This window comes from Oryzias melastigma, linkage group LG3 (assembly GCF_002922805.2).
Source record: "Oryzias melastigma strain HK-1 linkage group LG3, ASM292280v2, whole genome shotgun sequence".
Taxonomy (NCBI): Eukaryota; Metazoa; Chordata; class Actinopteri; order Beloniformes; family Adrianichthyidae; genus Oryzias; species Oryzias melastigma.
This window is the reverse complement of record NC_050514.1, coordinates 15,964,095-15,977,592: the sequence shown is the minus strand read 5'-3', so window position 1 is coordinate 15,977,592 and position 13,498 is coordinate 15,964,095. Positions and strand designations below refer to the sequence as shown.

Sequence of the window (13,498 nt, the reverse complement as noted above, 5' to 3'; positions counted from 1 at the left end):
TCCTGACCAGATGTTTGCGTCATGCAAACTCTTGTAAATTTAAATGAAAGCTGATTGTAGAAACTTTCAGATACATGGATCCTCACAATGAAGTGAATGACATGATCTTTGGAAGAAGGTGATTTAAACCGGTAACTGTATTTGTTATCTTGTTCTTTTTTATTCCTCCTAATACACTATGAACAGAAGTGATGATCAAATGTCACTCCAAAACAACAACTTCTCCAAAACAAAAAAAAAAATCCAATCCAAAGTCGACCAGACTGATCATTTCCCCGCTCCTTATTATCATTTCCTCTGATTCCCCCCTTTTTTCCAACAATGACCATTATCCTGCACTGTTAATTCAAAAGCACAGCCCTTGGCCATGTTTGAAGGATAGATGATTGTTATTTAACTACCCTAATGACCTTAGCTTTTCGCTCCAGTGATAATAGAGTGCCTTTGAAGTCCCTAGTCTTCTCTTCCAGGACAAAAGGCCCATGAATTGGGATTAGAAGATTATTATGGAATGAAAGTATTTTCTGCACCAATCGGCTATATCAGCCGTGGAGGTTAGCGGCTCTCAGAGCACCGAAAATAGACGGTTTAGTGTACAGAACAGAAACATGAAGCTGAATATCCCTGCCGAAGCCAATTGCTGGTTTGGTTAATGATATGTAGGTGCTGGTTAACATACTGGATGAACGTAGAGAATGGTAACTTGTCATTTGAAATGGGTGGGAGCTCATGAATACAATGCAACCGCCAATTAGATCATCTGCTGCTTTGGGTTCTAGTTGAGTTCCTGTCCATCAGATCCCTTTGCATTTTACTCTTGCTGCCTGCGTAAAGAATTTGAAAACTGTCTGTTGAGACCTAGCTACAATTCAAACCAAAGTTGAATTAAAGCCACTATCTCTCACCTACAGGTGAAAGCTATTAGGTACAAGCCCACTCTCCCCAGTTCTACTATTAAGTAGATTGAAGCCCACCTTTCTTCAGACGACTTACTCACACTGTGCTGTCTGTTAAGCTGAAACCCAGCACAAGCCCAGTATTTCTAATCTCTGGCACTAGATTTGGTTCTCTTTCCTGGAGAATAATATATCTGCAAAGATATTTTCATTTGCAGTGTAATTATTGTAAATGTCAAGGAAAATTATGATTGTTTTGGAGAGTCAAGCTTTTAAACACAGATGGTAGACACCTGAGAAAGATTAAATTATATATATAAATGGTCTTAAAGTTTACATAATTTTGCCAGGAACTAAAGAACTCCTGACAAATAGAACACTGGATTCAGGCCATGTGATTCCCCAAAGGAGAAAAGTGAAGACATGTCTCTTTTCATAACCCCAAACTTTTTTGTGTATGTTTTTGTGTATTTTACCACTTGTAACCATGCAAAGCTTACAATTATAGTTTACAATGTTCACATGCCCACAGGTTTATGTTTTATCAACAATGAAGTTTTCAAGAGTTTACTCTCAAAGACAGATTCAGCATAGTCCTTGTTACTAAATTATGAAAAATAATTATATTAACATATTTATTGGCATTCATACTCAAACTGTCCCCAGTTTTTGTTCCATTTTAGGCTAAATGTCAGCTTATATTTTCACTAAAGCATATTGGATCTTTTATTCATGGAAAAGGGGGTGCATGGTGGTGCAGCGGTTAGCACTCTAGCGAGAAGACCCTTGTTCAAATCCCATCTGGGACCTTTCATTGTGGAGCATCTTCTTCCATTGCATGGGTGAGTTTTCTCCAGGCTTCCTCCCACTGTCCAAAACCATGCTTCATAGGTTTTTGGGTGTTTCTAGGTGTGAGTGTGAGTGGGAGTGATTGTGTACCCCACCCTTGCCCAACAGTAGCTGGGACAGGCTCCAGCAACTAAGTGACCCCGAAAGGGATATAACAGGTCAAGAAAAGGGATACATTTATGGAAAGGTATTTTAGAAATGACGAGTTCATTAAAAAGATTCTAGCTTAAAATGTTTTTTTTAATTGTCTAATTAGTTTGTAACTGTTGAATAGAGGTGTGATAATGAAAAGCAAAAAATAAAATAGATATGAAAAATGTTAAAACTTGCCTCCTATAGGCTTAAACATTTGATAGGAATTACACTCTAAAATCAGCTCTTGTTGGTTTGTTTCCTGATGTAAAACTTTGAAAATTGATATATAAACCCAACAATGATATAAGTGGAAACATTCCTACTTAAAAAACAACACGAATGCCTGCTGACAGCAGTTTTTGTCTGTCTAGTCTGCTGTTATTCAGCATTAACGTTGTTCAAAGACTTCATTACCATTAATGTATTTTGAGTAAGACATTAGTGCAGCAAATTTGCAATGATCAAATGGAAAATTAAGTTAATTTAAATGAAAATGCATGCAGTTTTACCATTCAGGGAGAACAAAAAGCGCTACACAAATATTTACATTAGGATTAGGCATCCTTGGTGGCTTTAAACTCTGTGCTGCAGTGCACTGCAGTAGCATTGAGGAAAAGGTTGTCTCCAGAAGGTTTTAATTTTCATGAAGGAAAGGCATCTGCAGGATCACCAGGTCAGGCCTGAGTCAACAGGCCACAGGAGGGAACTCGCAGTCACAGACACCCAACCTACTTCAAATGAAAACAGAAAGAGAATAATCTGATTTGGAGCTCTTAAACATCTTATTCTTTGTCCTCTGGTGCCTGTTTTTACTCGCGTTTAGTCAGCATTCCACTTTAAGCGTGTTCACTTTTGCCTTTTTTTACTCTACATTACGCTTTTTAGCTCCATACTGGGTTGAGTGAACCTTGTGATGCGTTCCAACTAAATGTTGGACTGCATGTTGGCCTTTTGTTTTCCATGTGCCTGCTCTTCCATGAGTGCACCTGAGCTTTTGAAGCAGTCTGTTGTCCAGAAGGGCCACGTCTCTCTTGCTTGTGTTTGTGTGCACATGTTTGTTGAGAGAGAAAGAGAGAGAGAGAGGATGAAGTGATAAAGATTACATTTTGCCACATTGGAGCGTTATTTAAGTCCCGGTCGTCTCTGCTTGGAGGTAGTCGCCATAGCTTAGAATAGCAGTGTGCTGAAGAAGAAATTAATGTTGTATGAGAGCTGATTTGCAAGATTTGCAAGATTAAGATTAGCTATTTTTGATTGGAAGCTATCCTGATTTAGTCTGTGAGTTTTAACCATGTTAAACCTTCTGCTGTCGGCACTGATTGATCCTGATAAACGTCTGAGGACTTTCAGAAGGAGTGAACGGCTTGCATCTATAATAGTATGTATGACTCTTGTGTCAGATTCATTGTTTGGACTTTGCTTAAATGTGATTTTAATGTATATTTATTAGAAAATACTTCATGTCTTTATGTGTCACTGCTTGCTTTAGCTTTCTTTCCTCCATCTTGATCCTTCTCTTGGCTTGCGCCAGCTTCTGTGGAGGGAGGTCATCGTTTGCTTGCCATCCTCTAAACATGTTCTCTTCTCCTGGATTGCAGTATATTTTCCTAGTAGGATTATGCCTGTCGGGAATTAACTCCTTAGACCACCTACGCTGTCTCCAAGCCCTCCTCCACTGTTGAAGAGGAAAGACACAGAGGAAGTAATCAGTTGGAGGAGATAGACGGGGGAAGATGTGATTGCTCGGTTTGTTTGTGAAAGGAAGGGTGTGTCCTAGTGTTCATATGTTCCAAAATAGCCAGAATTTAACCGGAACCAACTTTGGAAATTTCATTAATGCAAAGTTGCTCTGATCGTTTTATGCATTTTCATCTGACCTACTTTAGTGGTGCTGTCAATCACTTGAAACAGAAGTGAACAGAGAGTGAACACATGCTGAGATTGTTGCATCCTGTGGGTGTGGTCTGGTTCAAGAAGTCCTAACTGAACTTAATGGCTTCTGAGGTTTCCTGTGAGGTAACCTATCAACCACAAGCACCACTATTGTTTCTGTTTAGTAAATTACTTTTAAATTGACTCTGTTTATCTTATTTAACAGATAAAAAAAATCAGTAAATAGGGGGTTTGACAGTCAAGTTTTTAAACTGACCTTGTTTTGACCAAATAACAAGCTCTGTTTTTAAATTTTAATTAAAACGATTTTGATGTAAAGCATACCAATTCATTTTAAAGTAGTTTTTTATTATTATTATTTTAAAAGCCACTGTAGCCCTTGACTAATGCACTATTCACTTTCATCTCACATTGAAAGTGAGCATTCAGCATCAACAGGGACAGCGGTGTCGCTTCTCCTTATTGTATCCCAGACTGTTTATTCCCGGAGATTACAAGGGGGAGGCTTTCATTTGGAGCCGCATTATTTAGCTATTAAAAACATCAGTATTTATGAATAATAAAGTAAGACGTAGTGCAAAATTGTATATCGCTTAGAAAATTACACAATAAGTGATAATAAAGAGTCTAATTTGGCCTAAACAGACGACGTCCCGGATAAATGTTTACCGGCGCACCCCTATATTCGCGCATTGGTCCGTTCCGCACATACACGACACTGCCGTTGCTCACAGGGCTGAGAGCAGGGAGACGTTGGCTCAGCCTGCTACAGCCATTGCTGCACACCGTCCCAGTGATGCCTACTCTACCCAACTTTTCATCCAGAGGTTAGCGACGTGACGCCACCACAAGGAGCCCTCATTTGTTTGCGTTTTTTTTTTCGCCTCGACTGTCCTCCGAGACTCCATACCCGGCTGGATAATCACTAGAGTTTCGGGGAGTGGAGATAAGATAATGAACTTTGGTCTTTCCCCTCTTCGTCTTTTCGTGACATGTTTCCCGTCGTCCCGGATAAAATAAAATAGAAGCGTTGCCCGGCGTGGCGGCAGCTGGGCGAAAATTCAACTCGGAAGGGAAATACATAGCGCAGTCACCGGAGTGGTTATCAAAACAAAGACAGGAACAACTTTAACCCTGACGCTATTGAAGCTAAAAGATACAGAAACATGTCCTCCAAAGCTTCAAATAAGGTGAGTACCTGGCCGGATAAAAAATTTAAATGCGAGTTTGTGCTGCTTCCTTATGTAATGCCGTGCGCGTGAAAGGCCTTTCAACTGCTGAAAACGAAGGGAAAATGAGGCAAGTCTATCCGCAGCTTTCTCAGAAAACTTCAGTGGCTGTCAGGAGTTGTAATGTAATATGTGTAGTGGTGATGGTGCTCGTGTGTTTAGGTTTATTTGAGGGTCAGACTCATCAACACTACACTCAAACACACTGTTTTTAGACCACTGGATCAAAACTTTAAACTGATGTGATTGTTGATGTAATTGACATAAATCAATAACAAATCATCAGATTAGCCCTCTGCTTAGCTACCTGTTGATATTCCTGATTGAATAAATGTCTCTCAAGTCTTCAAAGAGTTGAAAAGTAAACAAGGCTTAAAGCTATAAACTGTTTGGCCCTCAAAGCACACCAGACACCAATTTAGGTAGTCATTTTAACCTCATACAAACTAGAAAACACGTTATTTTAAATGTTTGTAGACATTATTTTGCTTTGTGTAAACACCCAATCTGTCACTCAATAAGAAAGGTAACATTTTAGTTAAAAATGGGTTGGATGTGTTATTGAAAGTTTTAAATCCTAGTTTGACATAACTTTTTAAAAATGAATGAATCCTTGCAGAAATGTAGACACAGATCAGGTGCAATCCTAAAAACAGTCAATTTATAAACTGCTGGTAAAGCTTCAAATTTACACAAGCTTAAGTTGGTTATGTCAATATCTTATAAATTTATTTTTTCTTTGACAGTCTTACTATGCAGAGTGTGGAATGTGTATTGTTTGTTCAACAGAGGTTAAGGTTGTTCAAGTTTAAGCGGTTCTTCCAGTTAGACGAAACCAGCTCCATCGTGACAAATGCTGACGTTACACAGTACTGTACAAGATGACTGTTGTTAGACCGTCATTTAATAGTAATAATGCACACTCCCCACAGTTTGGAGCTAGCTCACAGGAGTTAGCATGTAAAAGCTGGTTTGTTTTCTCAGCTGGTTTGTTTTGGGCCCTTTTTTTTTCTTTTTCCCGCCTGATATCTTGAGAATTTGTGGTGAGGCCTGTTTGTTTTGTTACAGATGGTTGGACTCGTGTGTAGTTTTCTTCTTGCTTGAAGAGAAACACAAAGGCCTGGGTGACAGCTCTGCTGCTATAACCACAGCATCAACCAAAATAAAACACTTTGGCGTGCAGGGAGTCTGTTTGAATAGAAACTTTTTAAAAGAGTTTTCTGAGTTGTTTTACAACAGTCAGTGTGCAGCTTCTTGTATTGGCTCTTTTTGACTTTACCGAAGCATAGACAGTGGTATTTAAGTGGATGTTTTGTGTAGTTTTACTCGCGGAACAGGTTTATTTGGATTTTTTTTTCTTTTTTTTGACAGTTTTGTATTACAAAATGACATTGAATAAGTCATAGGTATAACTTGTTTTGCTGTTTCAGTAGTCGGTGTCCACATATTTCCTCCCACTTGTTGGGGAGTGGTAGACTACCATGTTACTCATGTTGCTCTTATAAAACAGATTTGATGATACACTGATGGAAAATGTTTCTCATTAGATTAGCAGTCATATTTGTGGGTGTGCTAACGTCTCATCCCATGGGTCGACATTAAAAGTCTTTGGTTTGATCATAAATCACATTAATATTTCACACAGTTAGTCCTAAATCTTGTAAAGTCACATCAATTTGCAATTTTATTGTTACGATAACCGTTTAACTTTATCATTTAAACTTGCATCAACTTTTATTTACTATAGTAGTTAGTTGTCTTGTACCATGTTGGCCTTCTGAAGTCCCTCCCTGCTTTTGTGAATGTACACAAAATGGAAATGAATTCATAGCATTAGTGGTCCCTTTTAAGACGAGTGTGTTTCAACTGAAACGAGTGCAAAACGCATTTGTGTGGAAGAGGCTGTATTAATTAGAGTTGCACAGTGAGCCAAAAACAGCCGCTGTTTGGCTTTGATGATTACACATCTCCATTTACATCACTGAAGGAGGGAAATGCAATTACAACCAAGTGTTAGTGAGAAAAAGAGTACTGATGATGTCTTTGTTCTGTGTCCTAAGCTCCCCATGTTAAACCTGAGGCGATTAACATATCAGGGAGCAGCAAATGTAGTGTTTGACAAAGCAGTAACCCTTAAATTTAAAGATCTTTTATTCAGAACAATATTATGCTGGTAAGAATCATTCAGTGACACCTATACCATTTTTAGTCTAATTCTATTGATTAAAATCATAGTGAAAAAAACTTTAGAATATTTGAAAATAGATGTCTGCTTTACTAGACCACATTGTCAAGGAATTGCACCAGGCTTCACCTGCAGAAAAACAAAACTCATTGTTATTGTCTCCTCCAACGTCTTTAAACCTGCCAAAGGAAGCAAACTATCTCATTCAAGTTAACCTACTCTCGCGCCCACCCCCTAGACATGTTAACACACATGTACAAGCTATGTACACACTGGTGTGTGTCTGATTAACTTACTCCTGCTATCCACAGTAGCTTGAGGTTTTTCTGCTGCATAAATGGATGTGTGTGGAAACACAAGACTTTTTTATAGTAATGGACTGGGGTTATGTTGCAATGTAGATTAGTTATATTCGCAATGTAAGATGTTTATGAAATTACAAATTGCTCAGAGGTGCCTCTTCATGTAACATCTTTGTTCTCTCTGGCTGCTGTTGTGCACTTAGATCATTTATAAAATGGCGGTGTTTCCATGTTAAGAAAGTAAGCTGTTATCCGAGAGCTGATGGAGCTCTCCTGTACTTGAAAACTCTACTAACACACAAACTTGTAAACATTTCTTGCAAGTGTTTAAGTAACCCACATTCTTTTAAAATGTCATCTAATTTTTATGTATTAGATTATCTGTCTGCCTCAGCAAGTTAAATTGGAACATTATGCATCATTAACTGTTCTAATAAAATGCTCTTTGAGTATTTATTTCAGAATGCATAGTTACTGCCAGTCAGCTAATTCAAAAAAGGTAATTACGTGTAGATCTTACTTGCAGATCTTTTTTGCTGCACTCTGTCTCAGAATCAAGATACTGGACTGTAGATGTTGTGTCATAGTTTTGCAGTCCTCTTTTTACACAAAAATACAAATCTTGACATAAACATCTAATTAATTTGAAGAAAAGCAGGTAATAGTTGTGGCTCTGCATGACCTGCCAGTTGACCACACAGAATATCGGTTGGTTATTCTTCCTCTCAGGTGGTTTTGACTTCGTTTTTTAAGTGGTAATCGGGGCAATTCTTACTGTTAGGAATAAAAGTTTGTCCTTAATAATAAATAAATACATCCGGGAAATCACTTTGTATGCACATACGTTTCTAATAAGTATACTTAATAAGTATTTACCTCCGACAAACAATTATTGTATGCCTCACTGACTGTTATTTCTTATTTAGAAAGTTTTCTATCTTTTAATAGTTATCTGAATTAAAGGGACCATTTTGAACTTATTTGTATGAATGAGACATCTGTCTATATCCATAAACAGTCAGACTGCAACCTCTCAAACATGCCCAAAACCAAAGAGCTGTCGAAGGACACTAGGGGCAAGCTTGTGCACATGAATCAATCTATAAGCAAGCAGCTTGGAGCAAAGAAAACAACTGTTATAGCAATTATGAGAAAATTGACTGAATACAAGATCACTAACCCTCCACCTGGGGCTCTATGTACAATTTTACCAGGTGGGGTACAAATGATCTTGAAAATAGAGAGGCAACATCCCAAAAATTACAAGAGGGGACTGCTTAAGACACCTAAATCCAATGGGAAATCTGTATCGCTCTTGAAAAGATCTGCATGGATAAATGGGCCAAAATAGCCATCATAGTGGATGCAAACCTGGGGAGGACCTACAGGAAATGTTTGACCTCTGTCATTGACAAGCAGGGTTACATTACAATATTGAAGTGAACTTTTATTATTGACCAAATACTTTTTTTCTACTCCATTAAAACAACTGTGTTCTTTAAAAGTCATACAATGTGATGTCCAGGATTCTCTTTAACATTGTGTCTTTCATAGATAAAGTGTATCTATGATGAACTTTACCGACCCCTCTTAAGTTTATAAGTGGAAGAGCCTGCAGAAATAGTGACAAACTTTTAAGAGAAAGCAGCTGTTTGTGTTTATTCAAGGAAAGCAAGCCTGACTATGTGAGTGTTATCAGGGATATCTGACCTGCTTATCCTGTTATCTATGGCAGGCAAATTCAGGGCAGATTCACACTGTTGGAAGCAGGTGGATAACAGAGAAAAGAAGAAAAAAGAGAAAATTCCCTCCTGGGGAGGAGGGTTTTTTGAAAAAGGATGGAACAGGAGGGAGGAGGGAGAGATGCACCGGCCATAATCTGAGTCACATGGCAGTTCTTAAAAAGACTGCTGCTCTTTCCTATAATCACAGAATTATAGCACTTGGCTTTAGAATCTGGTATCCATTTCAGTTTAATTTGAATAAAACCCTTAACTATTGTAGAATCTCATGTTGGATGTGGGATTAATGCTCATACTGAAAATAAAAGTTTTACTATTTATTACAACTTTCTGTTTTTCTGAGATGCTTCAAAGATTTTAGCTGGACGTTATTTATAGAACTGTATTGTAAGTGACTGTCAGATTACTGCCTCACTAAGACAGTAATATGATATTCTTCTTTGACTGAAATTTGCATTTTAATCATTTGGCTAAACTAAAATATGCAACCAAAATGAGTATTTAATTTAATATTGATAGATGTCGAGAGGGATTAGAAATTTGATGAGGCATAATCACGTTTGTATGCACTTTATTTTGTGGTCTTTTAATTCTAATATTTTCACTGAGCACAAGAGTTGAAGAAGGGATGTCTTTTTTATTTTAAAGCTATGTTGTAACCGACTGTTAAAACTGCACTTACACATTGTTCTAAGCATTGTGGGATTATTCTTTTATATTAGGGTTTCTTGCACTTCAACTGTGTCTTATTTGCTGGTTTGTAATGCATAGAAATGTAACTCATAGAATTCCTCGCTTTTCTGCAGATGCCATAGGCACTCCAGCTAAAACCTGCACCATTTTCAAACAGGCCAGTGCAGAACAGTGCCATACAGGGATTTTCACAGGCACCGGGGATTTTATGCTGGATGTTTTGTGTGTGTGAGACAGAGCGAAGCAGAGGTAGTCTGGAGATACAAGAGAAGAGTGCATGTGGCAGCCATGGCTCAGCTGGTTTGGGAAGAGAGAAAGAGACTGGAACGGATTCAACCCAAGGCTTATTGCCCTACATGCCTCTGTTCACGCACACTGTCTACCATGTGTTCGTTTGCTTATTTTCCACAGTATTAAGCCCGAGTATCATTGAACATGTTTTGACCCCAATCACGTAAGGGCACAGATAAAAAATGGTGGCATTTGTTTAGAAATCATTGTTATGAGTCAGAGTAGTCCTATGGAATGCACCATGGCCCAAAAGCATCTGGTAGTGGTTTTATTACTTCTGCATGCTGTTGCCTGGAAGTGTTAATGCACCCATAATTAGACCAACAAATGAGAAGTTGAACCTTCTTAAACTTTGTATATCTGGTAAACCCAGCAACATTTACAGTAGAATCAACATCTATCATATTTTATTGAATAAAAAAACATTGCAGCAGCAAAAATGAAACCCTAAATGATAAGCAAATAATGTATATGACACGATAAGTCCACTAATAATTATTAGAGAAAAATATAAATGTTTGTAAGACCTGTATTGTCTCGTGAGATAGGTGGTTATCGAGAGATCTCAAATGTAGGTCAAGCACTACTGAACTCGCTTGGCCAAAATGCATTTGAAGTAGGACTGAATATGCTGCGTTGAAACATTTTTCTATGTGTGGACATTTGTCAGTGGAACTAAGGCTTCCTTTATGTGTGTGAACCAGCTATATGTTGAAGATAGTATCTGATTTATTAGTTGACTTAAAAAAATCCATCAGTCTTATTATGTTTGGATAATTTAATGACGCTCTACGATATTGGTGTATTACTGTGAATTGTTATGAACTGCTGTTCATTTGTTATATTATGGGAGAGAAAAGCTATTGTATAAACGTAATCAGTTTTAAATGTCTTTAAGCTTAAGACTCCAGACTTTTTGTGAAACCTCCATTTTTATGTTAAAAACCTTTAGTTGCTTTCAAAATGTAAAGGAAACAAAAAAAAAATATAGAAGAAACATCTACATGGTTAAAATTTGCTTTTTTTTCTGCCTGTCATTATGAAAAAAAATTATATTTTAAAACGATCTTCTGACTGATTTTAAGCTCATCTACCCTGCCACATCTGGAGGATCTACTTTGCAATATTAAAACATCTGTGCCTCTCCAGCTCTGAAAGGTAAAATTACATGCCAAAAAATGAAACTGTCACAGCTTGATCCAATTATAACACAGCTATGGATCTACATTTGGCTTGTGGAGTGTAGGGACATAAGATGTTGTTGAGTATTACGTGATGGTGTGAGTTGCAATAGATGAACAATTAGAATGTAATTTTTTTGAGTAATGTTTTCTGCTGATTGAGTACAGACGGTGAGCAACCAGTAGATGGATACAAATGTGGTTGAGGTTGAAGGGGGGTTGCTCCCAGTAATAAACCAACTTAGCAGCATGGTAATATATATTTTTTTAGTTTTATCTTAATGTCTCTCTAAATGCATGTTCTGCTGCATTAAATAAAAATACGTTGACACCAAATTATTTATAAGTGGAAGTTATGCAGAGTAAGAAGCATTTTTAGAGGATACTTAGATTAAAATTAGACGATTAAAAAGTAGCAGATTACCCCTTCTGTTCGGTAAAATATTAACTGTAAAAGCCCTGATCTTTTTCTTATTTTAAGAAGTCTGTACCCAGTAGCCACACTCCTAAAATAGCATTCTGGATGTGAAATCTGTAAAAACTTATCAACCAGGCTACATTGCTGGCTCCTGGCAGTCTGGTTGTCTCTCCCAAACCTCTCTAACTCTGGCCTTCAATCACAGCAGAGTGTCCTTCCTGCTGTTCCTTCAGTTGATCCTGTTTAGTATCAGCTGTAAGCCAGTTTGCGAGCAACACCAAGATATCAGGCTTTTGCCTTTTGCATGACTCATGTAACTGTAGTTCTTGAAGGTTTTTATCCTATACACTCAGGGGGGAATACATTTGAACTGTAGTGTTACTCTTGTGCGTTTTTGCTTTCATTTTGCTGTATGCATAGTTGAGCAAATAATGTAAAATGGGAGAAAAATATGACTGATATTGTATCAGAAAGGTTTGCCCTTGTATGATCGGCCAATCAAAGTCAAAGCTGGCTGCTTCAGGTCATCAGCAGATCAGTCTGTGAAAGTTGAACTTCTGCCAACAATTACTGTCCTTAACAGCATTATGACCCATAAGCCATTGTTTACAGGGACCTGGTCTTCACTGTATAGAACTCTGATTTGATATTAGAAGAAATTTAGAAATGCATAATTTTGTTCAGAAAAACAAAAACAATGAATTTTTAATTTTGTTTATTTTAAATGTTGCTGCTGTTCTGAAAACATTTAAATTGAGTAATTAGTTCAAATATCTGGGGACACAATTTTCTAATATTGTATTTAAAAATACACACAAACATGTACTTCAATGTATCTCATCCCAGGTTGGAATAGTAATGACGTTGGTGGTTAAGTGGTGGGAAAATGGATGCTCCTCTAACATTGACTCATTATTTCTCTATAGATTCTACCCCACAACATTCCTATTGTAGCAAAGTCCTTGGAAGGCTTTGGAATGCTATTGAGTGGGCTTGGCCTCATGTTTTATGGCACCATTTGAATCTGCAGTCTCTGAGTTGTGGTTCAGTGTTGTGTAACATGAGCACTGTGCAACATGAATTCAAATGTTATGTTGTTTTTGTTTTGTTTTTTGTCTGTTTTAGAAAAAAAAATATCTCAGCTTACAGTTCTAGTTGCCTTCAAATTTTACGTTGAGCTCCAAAATGTTACATTGTATTGTTGGTGTGGTTGTTTTAGGGCAAAAGAAAAATGTTTTTCTGCTTGGAGCCAATTTGTTTCTCTAACGTGGACAGAAGCAAACAAGGGCTGACTGGAAGACAGTTCAATAAGGTCTCCTGTTTGTCTAAGTCCTTGCTATTCTCAGTTTAGAATGAAAACTGAGGCTTCAAAACTTAATTTTTTTTAACTTTAAAAAGGTTTATTTTCTACCGTTTTGTTGTCAATAACTGATGTTTTTATGTAAATGCATTTTATATAGCTTATCTAAACGATTCGAAATTCAAACTTTTTTCTTGTTAAAGCACATTTTTTTCCTAGTAGTAATATTCGACTTTTGAACTATTTATTACGAAATCTCTTATTTTTTGGAACGTTTTGGCATTGGTCTTGATCGTGTTAAGAAACATTCACTCTGTACTTGCAATGCATAGTGTACCTACCACATAGAACCTGATGTGTCACCTTTTAAAACCAATTGTGTTT

General features: G+C 37.4%; 1 protein-coding gene across 12 annotated transcripts in view; it reads left to right on the top strand.

The window, feature by feature from the left end:
- Positions 1 to 13,498, top strand: part of tjp1a (tight junction protein 1a) — a 111,273-nt gene that overhangs the window by 55,977 nt on the left and 41,798 nt on the right. Inside the window, exon 1 of one of the 12 annotated variants that reach the window (XM_024294998.2) lies at positions 4,486 to 4,963. The exons of the other annotated variants lie outside the window; for them this stretch is intronic. Coding sequence (XP_024150766.1) covers positions 4,940 to 4,963 — 24 coding nt within the window. The 5' untranslated portion in view covers positions 4,486 to 4,939. Of the gene's footprint in view, positions 1 to 4,485; positions 4,964 to 13,498 lie in introns of those variants that run through there. 12 annotated transcript variants of the gene reach the window in all.